This window comes from Triturus cristatus, chromosome 12, assembly GCF_964204655.1.
Source record: "Triturus cristatus chromosome 12, aTriCri1.1, whole genome shotgun sequence".
NCBI lineage: Eukaryota > Metazoa > Chordata > Amphibia > Caudata > Salamandridae > Triturus > Triturus cristatus.
Genome location: NC_140595.1, coordinates 692,306,914 through 692,331,449, shown reverse-complemented (window position 1 = coordinate 692,331,449; position 24,536 = coordinate 692,306,914). Strand labels below are relative to the sequence as shown.

Sequence of the window (24,536 nt, the reverse complement as noted above, 5' to 3'; positions counted from 1 at the left end):
TGGAATGTTCATTTTAAGGATTTGGGTCCTTCCCCAAAAATACAGATTGAGTCTCGATCATCTGTGACGATCTGCCGTATTTCTCACAGTAAAGGGGAGACATTATCATATAGCATGTGTTCCAACCCTTGGTTGGTGCATATTGCAAGGTACTTCAATTTAAACGTCAACCACTTAAAAGGAAGGTCTCCCACAGAGGTTTATGTGGTAACAGGTGTCAGAGGGAGGTCCTCGTATATCGAACAGTTGATCTTGTAACTGGAGAACGCAGGAAAGGATTTAATCTGGCATACCAATGCAGCTGCTGACTGACAGGGGTTAGACACAGTCAGTAGGATATCATCTGCATAGTCAAAACCCTTGTCTGTATACCTGGATCTTTTCATCATGCCGTTTTGTGATTGCCAAGGGTTCAAATGCTATGAGAAACAGAAGAGGAAACAAAGGGAAGCCCTTCCTAGTCACATGGTGTATTTGTAAAAAGTGCAAGGTGTAGCCGCCACAGGTGACCCATGCCATTGTGATAGAATACATACTTTTAACCACTTTGTTGCTCAGCATGACCTGGACCCATCCTTAGCAATGTTAGGCATTTGCTGAGGAAGGCTGTCCTGGTTTTGACCAATATTGGATGTATTTTTGGATGGGATTGTTTGGCCAGACTAATTTGTATGCTGGACAGTATTTGAGGGACAATAGTGCCAGACTTAAGCCGCACTCCAGAGTTAGCTGTTGGACTCCTACAATATGGATTAGTTGAGGAAGCTCTGCGGTTTAATCTTTTTGATGGGATTTGTTAGACCTGTCGGCCTCAGGGTGGTCATTCCCCAAATGTTTTGCTTTGAGCATCCAGGTTTTTGCTGAATCTTTTTGTTGGCCTTTGGACTCTGAGCATTTTACCACTGCTAACCAGTGCTAAAGTGCATGTGCTTCTTCCCTAAACATGCTTGTGATTGCTGTATACATGATTGACCTATTTATTTTTTATGTAGGTCCCTTGTAAAATGGTACCCCATCTACCCAGGGCCTGTAAATTAATTGCTAGGGGTAGGCTTGCAGCACTGATTGTGCCACCCACAAAAGTAGCCTTTCAGATCTGTCTCAGGCCTGCCATTGCATGACCTATGTGCATGGTTTACTGCCACTTCGACCCGGCATTTAAAACCTAATTGCCAAGTCTTAAACTCCTCTTTTAGTACACATATGTCACCCCTAAGATAGGCCCTAAGTAGCCCTAAGGGCAGGGTGCTACGTACATTAAAGGTAGGACATGTACCATTATGTTTTGCATGTCCTGGTAGTGACAAGGGCCTATTTCATTATTCACTACTGTGAGGCCTACCCCTCTCACAGGGTAGCATTGGGAATTCCTTAATAATATTTTAAGCTGTAATTCCTGATCAGAGAGGAGTAACATTTGGAGTTTCATATGTTTGGAATAGTATTGATAAATCCTACTTACTGGTGAGGTTAAATTTAACTTTACTATTTTCAGAATGCCTCTTTTAGAAAGGGGACATTTCTCTGCAGTTACTGCCCAGTGTGCCCGACAGCCTGTCTCCAATACACTTCTGTCTAGGCTGGGTGCCGGTTACATTTGTGCACCTCTACACAGCCACAATACAGGACACTCAGCTGCATCTGTATTTATCTGCATACTGATGGGTCATCCTGGACAGGAGGTAGGAGAGGAGGTAACACTTCACTTGAATAGGTAGTGTCTTGTCTCCACACAAAGGGCTGATTTACCCCCCCCCCCCCCCATAGCTAGGCTAGCTTTTGAAGTCAATCCCACATCAAAGGCACTTTTGGGTACAAGTAAGGGGTCTCTGACCCCATCTAATCAGACCTTTTTAGACCTTTTTCCTGATATCGCTGGCTCTGCATTTGCAAATTGTCAGGACTGCTGTGCTGCCAGGAGGGACTGCTGCTCTGTTAATTGCTCTGCTGCGTTAGCCTCCTGCTTGCTGAGCTGCAGGAAGGATTGCCGCTTTGTGACCTGCCTAGCTGTGCTGGCATGCTGCCTGCTACCTTTTTGGCTGTGCTACCATCCAAAGTGCTCTCCAAGGACTTGTTGGCTTTCCCCCTGTACCTGAAGTCTCGGAGCCATTGAAGACTTCGAATTCCTGTTGTGAGACTCGGCTTTATGAGGAGTTCCGCATTAATCCTGAATCTACAACTCTCTGAGGACTTTTTCACCAGCTTGTGCGGCTAAACTCCGAGCACATCACATGGATCAAACGTTAACAACTCTTCTCCCACCCAACGCAACAGAAATATTGAGTGCATCGCCACAGTAACGCTTCCAGCTTCTGTTACTCCTGACGCTGCAGCATCAAGAAAAGCTTTTGCTGTGCAGCCTAGCTAGATTGTCTGGATGACGCCAATCGGCGAGTCAGTGCTGCCTACCTCGTGAGTAGCTCCGAAATAAACCAAAGCAACGCAAGCCCCAGAGGCTCTAGAAAAGACATGGGGTACCAACCTCGAGCAAGATGTCCGTACACCTGCCTGCACACTTACAGGACGCTTTCATTTCTGCAAGCGCTGTTCCTGGTGGACCTCATCGACGAGTGATGCTTGGGCACGACAGGTGGCCATGTGCACCGAGCAATCCCTGTTTTGCACTACCATAAAGAACATAATAGTAGCAACTGCATATGTTTCCACTGTGTTTCCCTTGTGCAGTGCACCAAGCTACCAGTGGGCGAGCACAGGTTATCTCAGTTGTGTATCTAGCTTACCCCGACTAGAGTAGTAGGTTCTGCCTGGCTTGGGTGTATACCATCCAGAAACACCATCTCTAACAGGATTGATAAGGAAGCCATTGCTTTCTCCATATTGGTCTACTAGTCCCTTGATGGCAATTGCTATATTTCCTGTAACCATGAGTTGTGATCAGTTTGCTTCTGCTTCGAATTCTGCATTTTGTTGACAATGCTTTCAGCGTTGCCACTGGATCACCCTGATTGTGACCGCCTCTTCAAGATGGTCCTTGATCATTTTGTAGATGGCTTTTCAGAGATCTATACTCCAGGGAAAGAAATAGCTCAGAATGAGTCTTTGATCCTGTTCAAGGGCTGTTTGTTTTTTAGGCTGTAGATTCCTAGCAAGAGGACATGTTATGGAATTAAGATGTATATGCTGCCTGAGAGTAGTACTGGATATGTCTATAATTTCAGAGTTTACACTGCATGGGATTATTCTGTTGACCCCTCTGGTTATCTGTCTGCTTTTGGAGTCAGTGAGAAAATTATGTGGGAACTTGTTAAAGGACATTTTAACAAAGGTGATCATTTTTACATAGATAACTTCTACACTGTTGTGCAATTGTTCAAATAATTGTTCAAAGTCTACACTGTTGCATGTGGCACAATCTCCTCTAACTTTAAAGTTTACCCTAAAGAGCTTGTTTGCATAAAAAGTTCAGAGAGGACAGTGCAGTGCCTTGTGTAGTGCTGAACCTCTAGCTGTAACATTTTCAGACAGGAGAGATGTCTACATGCTGACAACCATTCATGATAAAAGTACTTAACATGTGACTGGGGTCAGGTTGCTGAAGTGTGCAAACCTGTGGGTGTTTTACATTACAATAACCAAATGGGTGGTATAGATAGAGTAGATCAAAGGTAGGAGCCTTACAGTGCTGCTCGTAAGGCATATATTTGGAATAAGAGGTTGATTGTTCTCTATTTTCAAAAATGACTTTTGTTCAGTAACAGCAGTCTACATAGCTGAGCAGGCAAGTGTTCCTAGAGTTGGAGTGGTTGAGGATGTGGCTAGATTGAAAGATCGACACTTCCCTAATAATGATTAAATTCCTTCCACACCCAAAAGAACCTTTCCCTGTAGGAGATGTAGAATCTGTGTCCGAAGAGGCGGGCTAAAGGAGACTAGTATGTACTGCCCCGAGTGTCCTTCTAAGTGTGCCTGTATGTCTTAAATCATACTACTCGCAACTTAAGTATTGGGAGCAACCGTGAGAGTAAAAGCGAACTGACTGGTCTGTATTGATTTATATGTTTTGTTCAGTTTCACGGTTGGAGGCTGTTTGATGTATTTAGTTAGGCTTGTTGTGTTTGTAGTCATAGTTGGTTTTTAATCTCCTTCAAATTGGTTTGTGTTTTCTTTTTTGTAAAAAAAATGTGATGGTGGTGTGTGTGAACTGATGCTTGGCTTGTGGTGTGTTTAGACTGGCGCTTGGCTGGCTGTGTGTGTGGACCGGTGCTTGGCTGGTGGTATGTGTGGACTGGTGCTTGGCTGGCAGTGTGTGTAGACTGGTGCTTGACTAGCGATGTGCGTTGACTGGTGGTGTATATGGTTGGCGGTTGGCTCACGGTGTGTTAGGCGGACACTTGGCTGGCAGTGTGCATGGACTGGCCATTGGCTGGCGGTGTGTGTGTGGACTAGCACTTGGCTGGTTGTGGTGTGTGTGCTGGTCTTTGGCTGGCAGTGTGTGTGCAGTGACTTGCTGCTGATCACTACACACATGTTGCCAGCCAAACACCAGTCAACACACTCTGTCAGCTGCCCGGCAGTGTGATTGCTGTGTCAGTCCAGTAGACGTATAAAAGTGATGGGCCCTGAATGGCACTGTTTGTTGATGTGAGTGTTGTAATGTGAAGGGCCTGCAGCTGGCGGTGTGAATGGTTTTGCCTGTGTCATGCATAAAAGGTGTGTGAATGGCCTGTAAAGCGGTTAGTGCATTGATGTGGCTTTACAGCTCATGAGCTGTGAATCTTCGGTTCAGTATTCTGAGCTTTCGATTAATAACACTGAATTTCATTCTTGTGAAATCTTTTGTTAATAAAATTTACATTTTGAAGTTTTCACTCACTCTCATGACAAATCCAACCAATATGTGTGTGTACTTGAGCAGTAGATGGCTGTGCAGAAATATTTGTCTTTTCTGTCTTTCTCTGCCAGGGTGTACATTGTCTCTAGGGAAAATCTACCAACTATAGATATTTTCATGAACTAGACACCATCGGACGCCTTGGTGGATCGCGTGGATCCCTCAAAGTTCTGGAATCTGCTGGGAGCCTCAAACTTCCTGCCACCCAGAGTTCCCACATACCTCCTGGCCCAGTGCCCGCAAAAGAGCAGGGTACAAGAGGCAAGGTGCAAACATCAACAAAAGGGGTAGCTGCGATTTTCGGGCCTGGGTTCAGCAGCCACACTGGAAATGTGCCAGGCATTTCTGAAAACTATACACCCAAGGGAGAGGGGTTAAAGGCTAAAGTTTTCTTATCCGCAAAGCAAACCTCAAAATTTGACTTAAATCACAGATTTTCACTGCATTTCTGTCACGTATTTTTCTAGAATCAGAGGGATTCCACACAATTCCTACCACCCAATGTTTCCCTACTTGCCCCAATCAAAATGCTATGCCACTTGTCTGGCTGGACCTAGTGCCCAGGACAGGAACAGATCAAACTAACATCAGTCGGAGTCCTCGCAAAGGGACACGCATTGAGCTTGGTTTGATCTGTTTCTATCGTGGGCACTAGGCCCAGCCGCAAAAGTGAGTCAGCATTTTTACTGGGATAAGTCTGAGAATGTTGGATGGAAGGAATGTTGCGTATTTTTACTGATTCCAGAACTTTTCATCACAGATATGTAAAGAATATGTGTTTTGTCAGTTAAAGTTTGAGGTTTGCAAGGATGCCTGGGTAGAAAAACCTGGTGGGAGCCACAGAAGTCAACCCAAGCTGGATTCATTCTCCTAGGTATCTAGTTTTCAAAAATGTGCAGGTTTGCTAGGTTTCTCTGGGTGCCAACTGAGTTAGGGCCCCAAATCCACAGCTTGCCACATTGCAAAAAAAAGGGTCCGTTTTTAGTGGGAAAAAATAATGCATCCATGTTGTGTTTTAGCATCTTTCCTATTACAGCGACTAGCCCTAGCCACAAAAATGAGGTTCCATTTTTGTCGGGAGACGAGGGGGAACGGTAGAAGTAGGAAACAAATTGCTCCATGCAGATTCCAGAACTTTCCATCACTGAAATGTGAGGAAACTTAGTTTTTTGTTGATAAAGTTTGAGGTTTGCAAGGGCTTTTCGGTAAGAAAACCCGGTGAGAGCCAGGCAGGCTAACCCACCCTGGGTTCCCCCAGGTGTCTAGTTTAAAAAAATGACCATGTTTGCTAGGCTTTTCGAGTAGCAGGCTAAGCTTGGGCTTAAAACCTGCAGCAAGGCACATTGCAAAAAAAGAGTCAGTTTTCAATGGAAAAAATGTGATCTGTACAAGTTGCGTTTTGGTGCCTTTTCAGTCCTTCCCTGGTGCGTTGCTGGTGGCAATATCAATTGCGATACCTATTTCTTCCTCTGTAATTTCCTTCTCCAGTGTATTGGCCTGTTCTTCAGTCAAAAAGACATACTCTGCATAATTTGGGGGAAATATCTGAAGTATAAAGGGTCTCATAATAGTACTGGAACTCCACTGTAATATCCATCAGGTGCGTTAGTAGGTCTCATTGAGAACTGCACAGGAGTAGAATCATTCTTTACTAATTAACCTGACGCAAGTGGAAAGCCAATAATCTACTTGCATTTTTATCCCACTCATAGTGACGTTGGCAAAGAATGAATAAAGATTTCTCCGCTGCTGATGTATGGAAATCATTGAGGGCTATTTGGCTTCGAGTAGGGCTCCTACGGTGGTAGAGGTCTGGGTGTCTGAGTATGACAGTGTAAGAGTACGGGCCATACTTTCTAAATCAAGTTTTGCAGTGTGCACGTGTTTCCATCAATAAGAGACCATTGATGCAAGCTTTGTTCCCCCCCCCCTCCCAAAGAGAGTTCTTGCCGATTGAACCATGTCTTTATTGTCTCCCAGGTATTATTCCAGGAGCGAGCAGAGGCGAGGTTAGTCTTGGGGGTTCCTGAATTGAGAATTGTTCACAGTCCATTGTCCCTTGGATGGTCTGATCATGTATATTTCAAAGTGGGCATTTATGAGGTGGTGGTCCGAGATCTAGCCTGGTGTTGTGGCAGATTGTACTTAATGTTAAGCCAATGATGATGTGACAAGAAAATAGTCCATCCTAGAGCGGAAATTGTGTGGGCATGTAGTGAATAGGTGGTCCAGTTCGCGGGGGTGTTGAAGATGCCAGGGTTACATTAAAGTGTGATCATGAATCAAGTCCATCAAAGCATGCCTATCCCTGCCATGATGAAGGTCAGAGGCCCCTGATCTATTCAGTAGGGTGTCAATTGTAATGTTCCAGTCACCTCCTATCAGGAGGACAGGGATCTGTGTATCCGGGAGAGGAAGACTGTCTCGTGGCCGGTTGGGGCATAAATGGACCTCACCACCAGGACACTACCATGCACCTTGAGTTTAGCAAAAAACATATCTCCCCTTCGGGTCAGCCCATGCACACAAGATCTTACACAGAAATGTTTATGAAGAAGTATTGCCACTCCATTTTTACAGTGAGGGCTAGGAGATGAATGTACTGCAGTGTGAGGAGACCGAGGAGGAAATAAGCACATACCTGATGGTCACGAGGTCCCGCGATTGCACACCACGACGACTCCTCCTATTGAAAAAGAAATTTAAAAGAAATAACGCCTAAGAGACAGGAGAAGTAGAAAAGAGACTCGCTCTATCATCACATTAAGAAGAAGATGATGTAAATGGATTGAAGTCAGACAAAGAAGGAGTAGAAACAGAGGAGGAAGAGAACAGAAGGAGCGGGCACGCTGGACCGGAGGCAGGAATTCCAGAGCACTAGCGGTGTCAGAACAACACCAACAGAAAAGAAAACAGCTTGAAGGAGATTGACAGCGGGAGCTCTGCTAATCAGCCGTTGTGCTAGGTGTGACTGGTGTTTATGGGTAAAAGGGGTGTTGCCCTGCCACCAAGAACAGAGAAAATAAACACAGAACAGCTCACAAGGGGGTGTGCTGAATCTCCTGGATGAACTCTAGTGTACTTTGCAGATGGCATGGTCCGCCAGCGCCATCTGGGCAAGGTTTTCTTTGACCTGCAGGCACAAGCTACAGCAGTGATATCACATGAGAGGGAGTGCTGAATTAGAATGCCATGAATCTGGTTGCTTTTGGGGCACATGAGCAGTGGCCTTGGGAGGAGTTACAAAATCCATGCACTTCAATGGCTGGGGGTGGGGCAGGCCGATGAGGACAAGAGGGAGTGGGTGGCAACAATGTGTTGATTTTCATAGAGGGGCAGGCTGTAGAGGGGGTCCAGGGGGCTGGATTCCTGGCAGCAACACGTGTTCAGTACTGTATTTGTTTTCACTTTGAAAAAAATATCATAGAGCTGAGCACACAGAATATACTTTTACTCGACCGTAGATACCCAAGAGAAGGAGAAGGAAGGAACCGATTGTGGACAACAATTACACTAGTGGACTAAGAGGTAATTGTGCAGTTAAAACTCTTCATCATGGACATCGTCAACCCCGCCCTCATCCCCTTCCTTGTTTAGCAGCTAGGAGTGGGGTTCTTGATGGGCCTTTTCTTTCTGCAGCTTGGTAGGCAAATGCTCATAATGAACTTGGGAGGGTGGGTGAGTAAAAATAAGGATGGGTGGGTGAAATTCGAACCAAGGATTACACTCACTACTTTTTAAGGTCACCAGCCGCTACTTCGTAGTGCCTCTCAAAACAACAGGACTTCGGAGAGACACTGGTCTCGAGCCGCGTTCATCGGGGAGCTTCGCTCACTCAGGTGCTCAGCAGTATATTGGAATGGAGTAGTTCTGCTACAAAAGAGGGTGGTCGCTCAGGTGTTCAGCAGTATATGGGAATGGAGTAGTTCTGCTACAAAAGAGGGTGGCAGGGAATAAGGTTGCTTAATGGTTGTGTCTTTATAGTTTTTCATTTGAGTAGATATGCTTTTTGGGGGGATGATCCATTGTTTCTTTGGGTACTGGACTGAAGGAAACTCCCAGAAGTATGTCATAGAAAGTCTAAGCCACCTACTTAGAATCTGCAAAGGTATTGAATATAAGAGAATAGCCGTGTAACTCAGAGGAGCAAGTCTCCCCTTGGAAGTTAGTGATTCACATTCCTTGTCTCACTTGTTATGAGAACCATTTCCATTAAGGTATTAAGAACAGAGAGGGAAATGATATACCAAAAGGAGGAATAGGAGAAGACAAAGGAAAGGAAGACAGCTGAAAGCAAAGGATAGGAATAATAGAGGAAAGGTAAAGAAAATAAACTTACCTGAAATTGTCTCTTTTCTGGAGGTCTCGGGTTTCCCGCATGACTAACAAGCGACTGGAAAGAAAGAAGAAGAATGACTGTTGATTGAGAAACACAAGAGATTAGAACAGAAAAGAGACTACAATTGAAACAATATCTAAACATATTACAAGAGACAATGGTTCAGCAATGAAGAGAAAAAGCAGCCCAAACTCAGTTGCCTAATCTGTTGTTTCTACAAAGCCTCAACTATCACATGCACCTTCCTCAATTGTACGCCTTACATTAATGGCGTGGCCCACCCGCTTTCTGTGGAGCTGCTCACCTTCTTCTAGGGTGAGGGGAGTCTCATGCAAGAGGACAATGACAGGCATCTGATGCCCCAGAAATGTTAGTATTTTCCAGCGCTTGACATAATGTGTTAGACCACTGACATCCAACAAAGTGACGTGCATCGCTGAATGAAGGAATTAAGTAATTTCTATAGAGCACAGCTACTCCAAGGAGTGTCCTGGCACGTGTACTAGGCTTCCTTAAGAGCATTGACTGAAAAGTATGTCCCCAACACATCATCACTATACTCTGAATAAGGATGTTTTGAATTATTTTTTGAAGTTTTCCTCAATCTGGGGAAATGTTTGGTGGGTGGATGGGGGAGGGATATATTCATGGTGGTGGTTGGTGAGAGTGATACTGGCAAGCGTCTCACTAAGCATATTGAGCAGTCCATGGAGAGCAGGCAGGAATCCCTTTATGTGGGACGGAGAAATGATCTCTGGTGAGTACTTCAAAAGATTAGGTGCTCACCAGGAAGGACAAGCGTACTGCCTATTACGTTGTAAGTGGTTCTCTGGGAGTGCATATCTCACAGTTTCCATGGGGAGGGGATGATTAGGGGCTCTAGGGAATAAATGAAAGGAACTAGAAAAGAAGAGGGGAAAGCAGAAAATGGAGGAGTGTCCTAGGGGAGGGACATTACTGACTACCTCATCTCAGGAAGTTCAGTAACTCTCAACTCTGTAAACCTGAAGTTTGGGTCGGCTGCCAGCACGCAGCATTATGGTCACTGCACCTAAATCAAACAATAAGTATACCATGCTGATATGCAGTCATATAAAATATAACATAATGTGTATTTGTAAAGCGCACGTTCACCCATAGGCATCTTTGCGCTGAATAACAGATGTTTATTGTTACCCAACTCAATGGTACTCATTTTATCAACCACAGATGGATGAAAGGCTGAGTAGACCCACCAGAATTTGAACTTGTGACCATGAGGTCGAACACAGGCCCCTGCAGTGGATGCATTAGTCCACTGAGCTACCAGACCCATATCAATATGAGATGCTGAAAAAGTGCCCCCACCTATTACACAATACGAATTACGGGGGTTACTCAGGATGGATCTGGAGGGTCCTTCACTGGAGTCCAAGAAAACAGAAGAAGAAGATTAAGGGTCATATACTAGTTTGAGAGATTGCCACATAAGATAGAGAGACTCATGTCTCAAGGTACCAACATACTGGAGACTGAGAGAGGAAGCACTCGGTCAACAAGTCTGACAATGTAACCCATTTCCTGGCCGTTCGGTAGGCACACAGAGTGAGGCAAAGAGGGGTGGAGTCCAGGCACACCATGCATCAGGGGGCAGAAAAGAAGATGCTGCAGGAGAAATTATCCTCTACCATCGTCTCAAGTCTTAGGAGGTGATCTGGACTTATCTCTTTGCTGTGGTGTTTTTCAGGAGCAGTGCTTCATGTTGTCCGCCTACTTCTGTGTCACCTTTTCCCAGCATAGATGCTCCCCTTGCCCCTCATCATCCTCCTGGTCTCTGAAGTCCGAAACCGGTGTAGGCACTGTCAATGAGGTGGGCGCTACATCCATCGGTGTACCATCAAGATCATTAGAAAAAGATTACAAGTCCTGGCTCCTCATTTTCTTTTGTGCGGCTGTCGATCATAACATTCATTGTCACCAGTTCCAGTAGTCCAAATTTGATGTCCTTGCGATGCAGCTGAGGGTGAAGTGCTAGGAACTGTTTCCTTTTGGTATTAGTGTCTAGCAAGAAGTCTGCCGCAAAGAGTACTTGGTGGTCGCCAGACTCCTAAGGGCCATGTCTCTTTGCAGTGGAGATAATGTGTCTAGCCTGTTGGCTAGAACGAGGCAGATCAGAATGTGTCGAGGACAAACAACGGAGAGGTCGAGCTGGAACCTGCAGAGGTGGGCATGGTAGAATTCCATGGGGGGATCAAAAGTTACCTGGAGGGTCACAGGGAATAAACATGGTAAGGAAGGCTACAAAGTTGTCATTCTCAGCATGCTCTGGTGTACCTGAAAGGCACACATTACATCTACACCTGCGGTCTTCAAGATCAATAATGATTCTGCAGGGGAGCCACAGCTCAGTATCCCAGTCTAACTTCTGATCTAGATGAGCTTCGGTATTCGAAAGTATCCGCTCTGCTGATGTAAGTTGTGCCTTAAAATCTGTGACCTCTCCCATGAGGGATTACACTTCTGCAGTTGTAGCATCCACTGCTGTATTCATGGAACTAATGGATACATTAATGTCTGTGATTTCTTTCAACAGGGTAGTAGTCCAGTATGATTAGGGCTGGCAAATACCTGGTTCCAATTCAAGAGACGCATTAGCATCATGAGACCCCTTCAAGTACCAAGAGGCACTGACCAATCCTACATGGCCACCATCGATAAAGTCACCAGGTCTTCCTCAGCCTAGTGCTAGGCTAGGGTCTTCATCGGTACCCCTAATAAGGAGATTGCCTACTGACAGGATGCTGTGCCCAGCAGGGTGTCAACGGTGAATCTGGGGTCGCTCACCCATTCTACCTGCCTCGGTGTTCCAGTCACAGATAGGAGTGGAGCTCAAAAGCGTGAGGGTCTCAATGCAGACGGTGGTGCTTTTGCGCCCCAAGCATTATGAAAAGGCGCCACCCAGAGGGTATGTCAGATGGGGCCCAGGACAGGGGTGGCAATGCCATGTCTCCAGCTCATCTTGTGCTGGCCTGGGTCAGAGCAAAGATAGGCCTGCCTCATTCAAATGCCCCTTCCCACCATTGGAAGGTTTGGCATGCTGTGTTCGGTGCTCTAGGTATCAGGTGAGGGGCTCCTCACTGCTGAAAGGAGAGAGCAGCAACCCTCCCCTCATATTCCGACTTGCAGGGGCAGAGGCCTATACACTGGAGGGTAGGGCCAGTGTGTCACATCTCAGGTGACACAGGAGCGACCCTGCTGGTGTCACACCCCACACACTTCAATGGGGGCTGAGAGCAGCGGTTCAGCAACGTCTTGTGCTGAAAGCATCACGGGAGCTATCCTAGGGTACAGCCCTGCTCTACTGCGTCAAGCCCTGCCTCCATACGGCATCATTTCAATGGCCTCTTGCAGTTCATCATTACTAAAATAAGGGCTGGGACCCAAAGTTTTAGTTTCAAATGTATTTGTCTGAGCAGCTTTGGTGCCACCTCATGCCTTTTTAGTCTACCACCAGAAACATTCTGGCCCTTTAACTCACTCTTGCTGGTTCTTTTACATCCCTGCCTTTTTGTTACTGTTATTTTTAACTGGGATTTATAGAGCGTATAATCACCGGCACGTCTCTTAGCGCTGTGAGAGAGTAACTAAACCCCGCCAAAGGTCAAATGTACATACTCTCGGTCAAGGTCTATGCTGTGCCCAAAACCTCTATAAAAAGAAGAGTCTCGAGTCTTTTCCTAAAGGGGAGAAGGGCGGATTCCTTACGTAGGCTCTCTGGTAGCCTATTCCACAGTTGAGGGATCAATACAGAGAAGGCTCTGCCGCCTTTAGAGGTTGTTATGAATTGCGGGCAGGCTAGTAGGTCACTGTTTTTCTCTCTCTTGTTCTGGGCGTTGGTGTGTTCGTAATACCCACTACCAAATGATATTTGTGCTTTAATATAGACTCTGACCAACTCATTGACTTAGATACAGTGTTTTTTCACAAACAGATGTGTTATTCTGTGGCAGAAGTGCAGATTTTTCATGCTCGATGAAATGATTTAGTGATTTGCACAGAAATAATTAATTTGGTGGTCGAACTGAAGGATTTTCACCTTGGGTTCTTCAGTGGCCCATTCATAATAAATGGGCAAGTACATGAAGTTAGCTGTATCCAAAACGAAAATTCTTTATTAGCTTTTTTTGTTTATTTCAGTTTTATAAAGCAATTTATAAAATGTTTTTGCTGCAAAGTACCTGCTCAGCAGAAAGATCATTAGAACAAGTCGGTTGAAGTGTACACCAACCATGCATGGGGAATTTCAGACACAAATATTCTGATAACCTAAAGTTATTTCAGGTCCTGAACTATCCATATTTTAAAACCAACTTGTCATTACCCCAAAGTGGTGCCTTCGTAACACTACAGCAAGTCATAATGATTTCTCCATGCATCCCAATCTTTGTAAAATTTTGGAAGACAGTTCCTACTCAGATTAAATTGCCTCTTGACCTACATATACCAGCCCATATTGTTAATCCCTACCCTTAAATTGGGTCCTACTCCACTACTCCATGTTCTAGCTTTGTCTCTGCACATCAAAGCTAAATCTCTGTCCTAACCAGCTTACCTTAGTTAGGTGTGATTTTATGTTCCCATATAACTAAAATCATGGCCTTGGGAATAAGTTTAGATTCTGTTCACAGTGTTTCTTGTATTTGCCCTCCTATTTGTCCTGAGAATGCCTATAATTTTGGGCAATGCTAGAATATAGGCTAAAGGGTACCAATTAAACTGCATCCTTCTAATCATCCAAGTTTGGTCCATCACATTTCTGCCCACGTTCAAGATCAACTAAAGTGTAAACCAGATCTCCTTCAGAATTCCAGTGCTTCTTTCCGTTGTGTATCACTATGTTGCCTCACAAGGTTTTCCCATCTTTTTCTTTAACATTCTACTGCAATAGGTGTATTATTTTTAGAGGTTTTTGTATGTTACGAATACTGATTTTCCTTTACCAGTGACTCCCCCAAAATTCTACTTTCTAGTAGGGGCCCTTCTGGGATTTCAGTTCCTATGAGTATACAATGTCTCAGTGTAAGCCTCAACTGTAGATATGTAAACATCACCCAGCAAATTGTAATTTAGCTGTTCAAATGACTTCAGTCCCTCGGTCCCCAGACAGCCTTTATCCCAGACATGTCTAACAGATTTTGGCACCCTTCAAAACTCTTAACACCTGGCAATAGCTCACTATATTACACAATGTCAGGATGGCCGAGGATTGCTAGAATGCCCTCTGTGATTTCATATAATGATATGAAGTACTCTTCATCCTATTGAATGCATATCATCCATAAGCGATAGCTCCCTCTGGAACGAAAATGGCCAATCATTAAGCGCTACCATTAAGAAGACCAATAGTATTTACATACTTCAGGCAGGCTATACCCTGACATTCACAGGTATGAATAAGAGTTCCCGGTGCTTTCAAAGAAGGTCCTTCCTCACAAATCCTTCACAAAAACAATCTGAACTGCATACTATGTGCTTACAAAATTCTTATTAGGAATAGTGTAACCTTCGAACACGCGATAGGGCGGCAGAACCAGGTCATGTAATTTTAGAAATCTTAATTATTAAACCGATACCCTTAATTATGTATTCAAACTCAAATTTTTAAATTTGAATTCTACATGTTTATGTCTAAAACAGCTTTTTTAAATGACTTATTAATACATCGCATCATGTAATTTTCTGTCAAACGTTTTATTGCAATGTTTTTAAGTAACTTAGCAATTTTTTAATAAATCTAACCTTAAAACCCTCATCTCAAATCAAGGTAAGTACTACTCTCTGGTCTGTCAAATAATTCACCTGGGACCTGGAGGGCTATTTTTGCAACGCAGAGTGAAATTTTGGGAACATCAATATTTTATAAAGTGCAGCTCTCCCCACTGCTGACAACAGCAACATTCTCCAATTACTAATTTAATTTCTAAACTAAAATAATGTGCTTTATGCACAACATTATACATGCAATCAATTGTCCTTTACAACAATAATGTCCAAATATTAACCTTTGATTTTAGGGCCACAGAATAACCCAAAGACATTGAAGATAACTAGTTTTCTGACTACTGAATGGTCCAGGTCTGTTACATGCATAAGTATGCTGCTGGTACATAAGGGAATGTCATCTGACAGGTGGTCCACATGAAGCCCTTTTCACAGCATCTCTTCTTATCTAAGTGGCTAATTTCCCCAGCATCAGTGCAAAGAGCAAGTATGACGGGGATAAGGGACAGCTCAAACTTGTGCTCAAACTTCGGCCAAAGCACCACTTTGCTCTTAAACCTAACATTATTTTCTCCTCAAAGCCATTGATGTTGCTCTTGAGATTTAAGTATCAAGGCTAGCAGTAATTAACATCACAAGGTCATCTCAAGGAGCTTGCACTATTGCATCACTTTCTATTAACATGTGCCATTCCTCCTCTTTAGCCACATTAGCATATCCTTTTTTGCTGTTTCTCCTTTCCTCTTACTTTGGGCCTAAATTAGATCTTTGTGGGCGGGGTACACCATCCATCACAATAGTAATGGATATGCTGTCTGACGAAATATAAATCCCATAGGATATAATGGGATTCATATTTCGTCAACTGGGATATCCGTCACCGTTGTGACGAAGTAACACGTCCACCAAGATCTAAATCAGGCCTTTTGACTTTATAGGTTCCCATAGCATCACTTTTGAGAGTACCGATCTCTCCATATCTTTAAATCAATAATTCCTCTGAGTTGATAAATACTACAGCATTTCCTATTGTTTTAGTTTCCACACATCTAACACCCACCCCTTCTGCCTTCCTCCCCTGCAGATATTCTAAAGTTGTGTCTAGTAGAGAATCATCCGAAACACACTCTAAATCTATGTGTCTTAGATGCCAATCAATAACCCAGTTTATGGAAGGAACTGTGCACTCCATAGCAGCAAGAGAAGTGCTCTGCATACTCCAGATATATACAAGGCTTACCTTTTTGACAAAGCTATTCAGTTTGTGTGAGAAATTAGGACCTATTTGCAGAGTCCCCCCAATTCTTGCTCCCATTTTCACTACTAGGTGCTAGTTTTCTGACCCCGATTTTCCCCTGGGCTCTGATAGCCAGATCCAGGGCCTGTGCTCTGATTAAAAGTACATGGTTAGGTATACTTATAATTGGCAATGACAGATCCCTGTAAGTCCCTAATATATAATAAGGCAAGGGGGATTCAAACTTCCTATAAGTTATATATTAGGGCAGGGAGGTTTTGAGGCCCGGTAGATTTCCAGCACTAGAGTGTCACTGCTGTGTTGCCTGTTGTCATTTTAAAAGCCAGCCCTGCAGTCTACTTTTCAATTTCAATTACATGTAAATTCGATTTTGGAATTAAAGGTACTCCCAAAGTATCAAATTACCTCATTTTTACATATACGTCATCCCTAAGGTCTCTCCTAGGTGCACGAGTGGGAGGGTGCCTTGTAACTATAATCAGGCCCTGGTGAGTGAAAAACAGCCAGTTTTGTTTTGCCCATAGGCTAACATTGAGATATTTAATGTACATATAAATATTGACAGGAGCCTCCTAAAATATACATCAAAGTTTCTAATTAATAGTTAAGATACATCCAACAACTTGCCACTGCTAGATTTATGATAACTATTATGGAAAATGGGTTATTAAACTTTATTTTCGGTGAGCGAAAATGCAGCTTTCTAGATGCCCACTCCTGATTGGCCAGCCTTTACGAGACTGAGCTGCTTGATGAGGTGTGACTACTGAATGGTCCAGGTCTGTTACATGCATAAGTATGCTGCTGGTACATAAGTGAATGTCATCTGACAGGTGGTCCTCATGAAGCCCTTTTCACAGCATCTCTTCTTATCTAAGTGGCTAATTTCCCCAGCATCAGTGCAAAGAGCAAGTATGACGGGGATAAGGGACAGCTCAAACTTGTGCTCAAACTTCGGCCAAAGCACCACTTTGCTCTTAAACCTAACATTATTTTCTCCTCAAAGCCATTGATGTTGCTCTTGAGATTTAAGTATCAAGGCTAGCAGTAATTAACATCACAAGGTCATCTCAAGGAGCTTGCACTATTGCATCACTTTCTATTAACATGTGCCATTCCTCCTCTTTAGCCACATTAGCATATCCTTTTTTGCTGTTTCTCCTTTCCTCTTACTTTGGGCCTAAATTAGATCTTTGTGGGCGGGGTACACCATCCATCCCAATAGTAATGGATATGCTGTCTGACGAAATATAAATCCCATAGGATATAATGGGATTCATATTTCGTCAACTGGGATATCCGTCACCGTTGTGACGAAGTAACACGTCCACCAAGATCTAAATCAGGCCTTTTGACTTTATAGGTTCCCATAGCATCACTTTTGAGAGTACCGATCTCTCCATATCTTTAAATCAATAATCCCTCTGAGTTGATAAATACTACAGCATTTCCTATTGTTTTAGTTTCCACACATCTAACACCCACCCCTTCTGCCTTCCTCCCCTGCAGATATTCTAAAGTTGTTTCTAGTAGAGAATCATCCGAAACACACTCTAAATCTATGTGTCTTAGATGCCAATCAATAACCCAGTTTATGGAAGGAACTGTGCACTCCATAGCAGCAAGAGAAGTGCTCTGCATACTCCAGATATATACAAGGCTTACCTTTTGACAAAGCTATTCAGTTTGTGTGAGAAATTAGGACCTATTTGCAGAGTCCCCCCAATTCTTGCTCCCATTTTCACTACTAGGTGCTAGTTTTCTGACCCCGATTTTCCCCTGGGCTCTGATAGCCAGACCCAGGGCCTGTGCTCTGATTAAAAGTACATGGTTAGGTATACTTATAATTGGCAATGACAGATCCCTGTAAGTCCCTAATATATAATAAGGCAAGGGGGATTCAAACTTCCTATAAGTTATATATTAGGGCAGGGAGGTTTTGAGGCCCGGTAGATTTCCAGCACTAGAGTGTCACTGCTGTGTTGCCTGTTGTCATTTTAAAAGCCAGCCCTGCAGTCTACTTTTCAATTTCAATTACATGTAAATTCGATTTTGGAATTAAAGGTACTCCCAAAGTATCAAATTACCTCATTTTTACATATACGTCATCCCTAAGGTCTCTCCTAGGTGCACGAGTGGGAGGGTGCCTTGTAACTATAATCAGGCCCTGGTGAGTGAAAAACAGCCAGTTTTGTTTTGCCCATAGGCTAACATTGAGATATTTGATGTACATATAAATATTGACAGGAGCCTCCTAAAATATACATCAAGGTTTCTAATTAATAGTTAAGATACATCCAACAACTTGCCACTGCTAGATTTATGATAACTATTATGGAAAATGGGTTATTAAACTTTATTTTCGGTGAGCGAAAATGCAGCTTTCTAGATGCCCACTCCTGATTGGCCAGCCTTTACGAGACTGAGCTGCTTGATGAGGTGTGAAGTGTCCAGTCAGAGTAGACAATGGCTTTCCTGTGGGTGGAGAACTTTAGATGCAGAAGCCAACAGGCAGGAAGAGGGTGGCGGACTGGTCAAAGTGAGAATGGCAATCTGGGACCAGCACAAGCTGACCCCAAAATCCAGCACACCCAGTCACACAGGACCCTCAGTAATTCGATTAGTCAGGGAGTTGGAAGGGGTGTATTGGTAAAACGTAGCCACACTAGTGGGTTGGCTTCGCCAGATCAAACCCTAAGGAGAGACTTTCTCCATGTTGGACTTTTGGAGAATGGTGCTTTCTGGGGCAAGAATATGCCACACTTTGGAGGGAGTGGCAATACACCGAGGTGGCATCCTACATCCCATTGGTCAGGAGTGCCCCCGCTTGATGCCCAGAAACTGTGAACATTTATGGAAGAACTGCATAGCAACTCAGATCTGCTGCCGGAAACTACAAAGAGAAGGACTGCCCTGCTGGAACCCTGGCCTGCACCCCCCAAAGGATTGTACTCTGAAGGACTGCACCTGCTGCACATTGGGAACTACAGTCCTAAAGACTTTGCCTTACTTCAAGAAGGAATAAGGAGTGGATCACTGCCCTTTCTACTCCAGTGGTCCTATGCAACCCTGTTCAGGATGTCTGTAGGATTATCTTGGGAGGGATTTGATGGGCCTGAGAAAACTCCTGTCCATTGCAGCTCTCTTGGGCCAGGTTTCAGCTGTGCTTTCCTCTACAGTGCCAATTATTGGTTCAACTTAGCCCTGAGGAACTCAATTTTGATGCTTAGCCAGTTCTCAATGTTTGCCATCATTAGCCTTTGTAATTGTAGGAGAGAATCTGCACCACACACATAGATGTTACATTTTAATACTGAATACATGTGGAGAAGGACAGATTGAAAAGCATTGGCAAGAAAGAGACACCCAGTGGACACCGCACTGACCTGGGATCAGGCTTGCACCCAATCATTCATAGACACTAAGGGGGTCATTAGCATGGCGGGCGGATCGCCCTCGCCCAACCGGCGGTGGCGATCCGCCTGCCAAAACACCCCACCGGACGGCCCATTACCCCCAGCCACATTAGCATGGCGGGGATACTGCAGCAGACGGAAAGACCGTCCACTGCTTTTCCGCCGGTAGGCAATCGTCACGATTGCCTAAAGGGCGGAAAAGGCCCACAATATGGTGGCAGTGCCTCGCAGGCACAGCCATCCATATTATGATGGTGGTTTCATGCCTTTCCATGGTGGAGACTCCGCCATGGAAAGGCATACGGGAATCACTTTGGGGGCCCGTTATGGGCCCCTGGGGAGTGGGGGGTGGGGGCAGTACTTGGGGGTACCCATGGTACCCCCCTACATTGGCATACACAAGGTGGCAGGCACTGCGCGGTGCCTGTCACCTTGTGCATGCCAATGCACAAAATGCATTTACAACATTGTGGGGGGTGCTGCTCACAGCACCGCCCGCCACAATGTTGTAAATGCGGGATGCGACCGCCAGGGTGGCGGTCGCATCCTAATTAGCGGTGCGGGACCACCACACCACTGGCGGCCGGTCCCAGCACCACTAGGGTGGCGGGCATCCTAATAGACCCCTTAGACTGTCTGCGATGAAGGATGGAGGTGAAAAACGTTAATGATTAGGTGATGGCCAGTGTTGTTTTACTGATTCTGGCCAGTAGACTAAGATTTTACCAGATACTTAATGCTGCCAACAGATCTAGCAATGTTTGCTATGGTAAGCAAGGTATCTCAGACGGATAATCAGACCATTTCAGTTTGGGAAGATAACAGATGCCTGGATAGAGGGAGTCAAGGATATGCGCTGGTCTGGAGAGGCTTGTATCTGGATGATCCACCCTCTCTGATTTAGGAAAGAAGAGCAGTAATGTGACTTGTGTATATTTGGGAGAGAGTGGGTTCATTTTGACTTTTTTAAAGAGAATCAAAACCCATTATGGAAGGTGTTGAGGAAGGTTGTTTGGCCAATGCCTCCTTTTTGGCTTTGAATGAATGAGTGAAAACAATTAGAAATTTTGGGCGGTCTCACAGCGGAACACTGGTGTGGCGGCCAGCTGCGAGACCGCCAAAGTCGTAGTAAGGCCCTTAGTCTGTGCAACAGAAGAGAAAGCGTTAGACTTCAGAGTGGTAAGATTTACTATTCCCACTCCAGTCTGAGCATCGAAAGGGAAGGCATTGGACTTCAGAGAGGTTAAATTTACTATTCCCACTCCAGTCTGTGCAACAGTAGGTACACTACTCTACTTCAAACACATTACAGATTTGAATAACCCTATTAGTTTAGAAAAAAAATATTAAACTGTAAATATAAACATTATTACTTAACATAAAATATATATGAAAATAAAAACAAAATAAACAATTATCCAATTTTCAAAATGTACAGTCAATGTAATCATTTTCAAAAGAAAATAATGGTTATTTGATCACTACCTAATAACTTTCCCTCTATACCCCAACAAACGTAGCATCCCACACCTAAAATATAGTGAACATAAATAAGCATACCATAATTTACATAACTGAAAATCAGTTACATAATGAAAGAATAATATTTAGCTGTTAATTATTACTCTATTAACTTCCCACCCTACAAACCCAGCAGCCCACATCTAATATATAACTAAATATATAATTATTAAGCAATTTATATAATTATTAGGCAATTAAATATGTAATTATTATTTTTAATTATTGTTTACTTAATTTCCCACCCTGTACTCCTACAAGCCTAGCAACCCACAACTAAAATATAACTGAAATAAATATTACATAATGTACATAATGAATAATCAATTCAATAATTAATAATAAATGAATTGATTGTTAATTAAATATTGCTTAACTTCCCATCCTATATCCCTACAAACTCAGCACCCGTGCCTGAAATATAACTATAATATATGATTACTAGACAATTTACATATTTTATAATGAAGTAATTAATTAATAATAAATTATAAATTAATTGTTAATTATTCTCTAATTAACTTCTAACTCTATACCCTATAAGCATAGCATCCCACACCTAACATATACGTATAATAAATCAATATTACATAATATACATAATGAATATCAATATAAATCACATACTTCCTTAAAAAGTGTTCATTCATTAATAATTTATTATTACTTAATTAACTTCCCACCCATCCTGCTACAACACTATAAATTACTAATAACATATTAACAATGAAATTGAAAATCCTAAATCAGTTAAAATTGCAAACTGTATTTTAAAAAATGAATAAAAATAAAACAAACAATGCTAACTCATAAAATGAATATAAAAACTAAAGACCGTGAAATTAATTTAAAAAAAAATTCTTTAGAACAGTATTATTGAAAACGATATTTAAAACAATGATATTCTTAACACCTATATTACTTACCTGAAAAAACGATATTATTGAAAACGATATTTATGCATCACAAAACTTTTGTTTCATGATATTTTTTTCCGATATTTCTGTCTACCGATATTTGCACCTTTACACAAACTACACAGAGGGCAGTACTCCTCGATTATATGTACTGCTATATGCACAGTCACCGAAGGTTGACCAGTAGTAAACTACGGATAAACCAAGAATAATCTTAGATCACCAACACTATGCAGTAGTCAAAAAGCGACTTGTGCAGCACCACACAAAACTCATACACGAATAATAAATACATAATTCTCTGTTAACTATTTTGTGCTTCATGCATTTTATGCATTAAAATGGGGAACTTTTGTGTTAAATGTTATAATTTTAGACAACTCTAACACAAAAAACGTAACAGGAGTGCCTGATTTTATGGACTTAAACTATGAAAATTGCATTATTTTAACTTTTTTCCCCACCTTAAAGTGTGATTTTCAGACTGCACATCTTAGAAAGGGTGAGAGCACTTTTTGCCTCTTTCTGTTTCCAAGCTATTGTGTCTATTATAATGCACTAAGGGCCTGATTATGTGTTCAGGTGTTATTTAGCGCACCTGATATATGATGATACCACAGGGTTCTTTATTAGATATGGCAAATAATGCCTATTACGAGACTGCAAAGAATAACACGAGGACTTGGTTTTTAACGCACCAATATCCGCATGATATGGTAAATAGCGTATGCTCTGCCACTGTTAAATTCTGGCAGTTTTGGCCTGCTGAAATGCAACGAATGTCGAGTTACTTAACATATACGATAATTATCGGATGCGTTAAATACCTTCAAACTCGTAATTGCAACGAATGCGTAAACAGGGGTTAACAAATGGGCCAGAATTAACTGACCCAGTCGTAATCAAGCTCAAACTGGGAGAAACATTGGGTTAAATGAATGCACTTTACACACTGCAAGCACTTACAAACAGTAACTCGGACCCTCGTTGGGCCGGCGCAACTAATCATGGTAAGGCACCAGGTGCTCAGTCTTTGAGCTGAGTAGGGGTTTCACTCTGGAATTGTAGCTCTGCTGAAAAAGCATGGCTGCACTTCACTAGTAGACTCAGAGAGCATTCCTCACCTTATAGAAATGATTGTCACACCATCGTATCCAGGTACAAACTCATACACGATATTCATCTGAGAAAAAAAAGAAAAGATTTCAGGTGATAACAGCGGATGCATGGATAAACAACCTAAAAACATGGATGAATGAATGAAAGAGTGAACTAATGAACGAACACATGAATGAATGAATGAATGAATGAATGAATGAATGAATGAATAAATGAAAAACGAACAAAGTAAATAATTTGTTCATGGGTGAAATAGTAAACTGATGAGCAAATAAGCAAATGGATGGATAGAGGAACACATGTGTAAGTAGAGTTGTAAAGTAATAAATGGACACAATATGTGAAAGAATGATTTAATAAATTAATTTTAAAACCATATTATGTACAATTCCAATACAGAAATGGTGCTTAACCAGTAGTATGCGGACAACACCTACTCAGGTAATCCACACCAGTTTTATTCACGATTAAGCAAAATTGACAATTGAAAAATGTAAACCGCGTTGTTAATGTGAAGGAATGTAAAAATGAAGGACAAAAATGAAGTTGGTATTCTTAGCTTGATTCATTGGAGCAGTGCAAGTACAGAAAACGGTATCTAGTAGGGAAGACTGCTGGCCTTAATTTAAGAATTGATATGTGCCCTCTAAAAGAGAGTGCATTGGACGCAAAAAAGACAGTGTGTCATGCTAGAGTCAGCCATATCACTTTGGGCCAGATGTATCAAAAAAGCATTTTGTGATTCTCAAATAGCGATTTTTACCGAATCGCTATTTGGTAATCACAAAATGGCATGTATGTAGGAATTGACAAAGATTTTGCGATTCCTTACTATTACCTGATAGCGTTTCAGTAAATAGCAAATTGATATTAGGTAATATTACTCCATTTGTTTGGTGCGAATGGTTTTGCATTAGCTAATTTGCGATTACCTAATTGGTAATTGCAAATTTGCTAAGGCAAAGCCTAAGGTGCCCGGGGGCCTAAGGCCCCCCTGAAGCACCCCAACAAAAGAAAGTGTGCTAGAAATTGCGATTACCTAAATTGCGAATACAAACATATCACATCTATATATACGACCAGTGTAGATAAGGAGGAGTCTGATGAAGAATTGATTCATCGTTTGATTGTTAATTGCACTTTTTTGTGATTTAGGTTTGAGATCAATACAAACCCAGTGTGCATATAAGACGACTTCTGAATTTGTCATCGTTATGTTATAGGTGAACATATTTGTTCTTTACAAATGGGTAGAAGGAACCTATGAATTTCATGCGTTGAGTAGATATTAGTTTTTGTATATATAGATGTGATATGTGTGTTTATATGAAAAAAGCATTTCAAAAAATTAATT

At 42.6% G+C, this 24,536-nt stretch overlaps 1 protein-coding gene across 1 annotated transcript in view; it reads right to left on the bottom strand.

The window, feature by feature from the left end:
• MUC12 (mucin 12, cell surface associated) overlaps positions 1-24,536 on the bottom strand; it is a gene marked incomplete at its 5' end in the record, with an annotated part of 144,962 nt that overhangs the window by 48,108 nt on the left and 72,318 nt on the right. Inside the window, 3 exons of the mRNA XM_085637118.1 lie at positions 7,494-7,538; positions 9,192-9,245; positions 23,188-23,246. Coding sequence (XP_085493244.1) covers positions 7,494-7,538; positions 9,192-9,245; positions 23,188-23,246 — 158 coding nt within the window. The remainder of the gene's footprint in view (positions 1-7,493; positions 7,539-9,191; positions 9,246-23,187; positions 23,247-24,536) is intronic.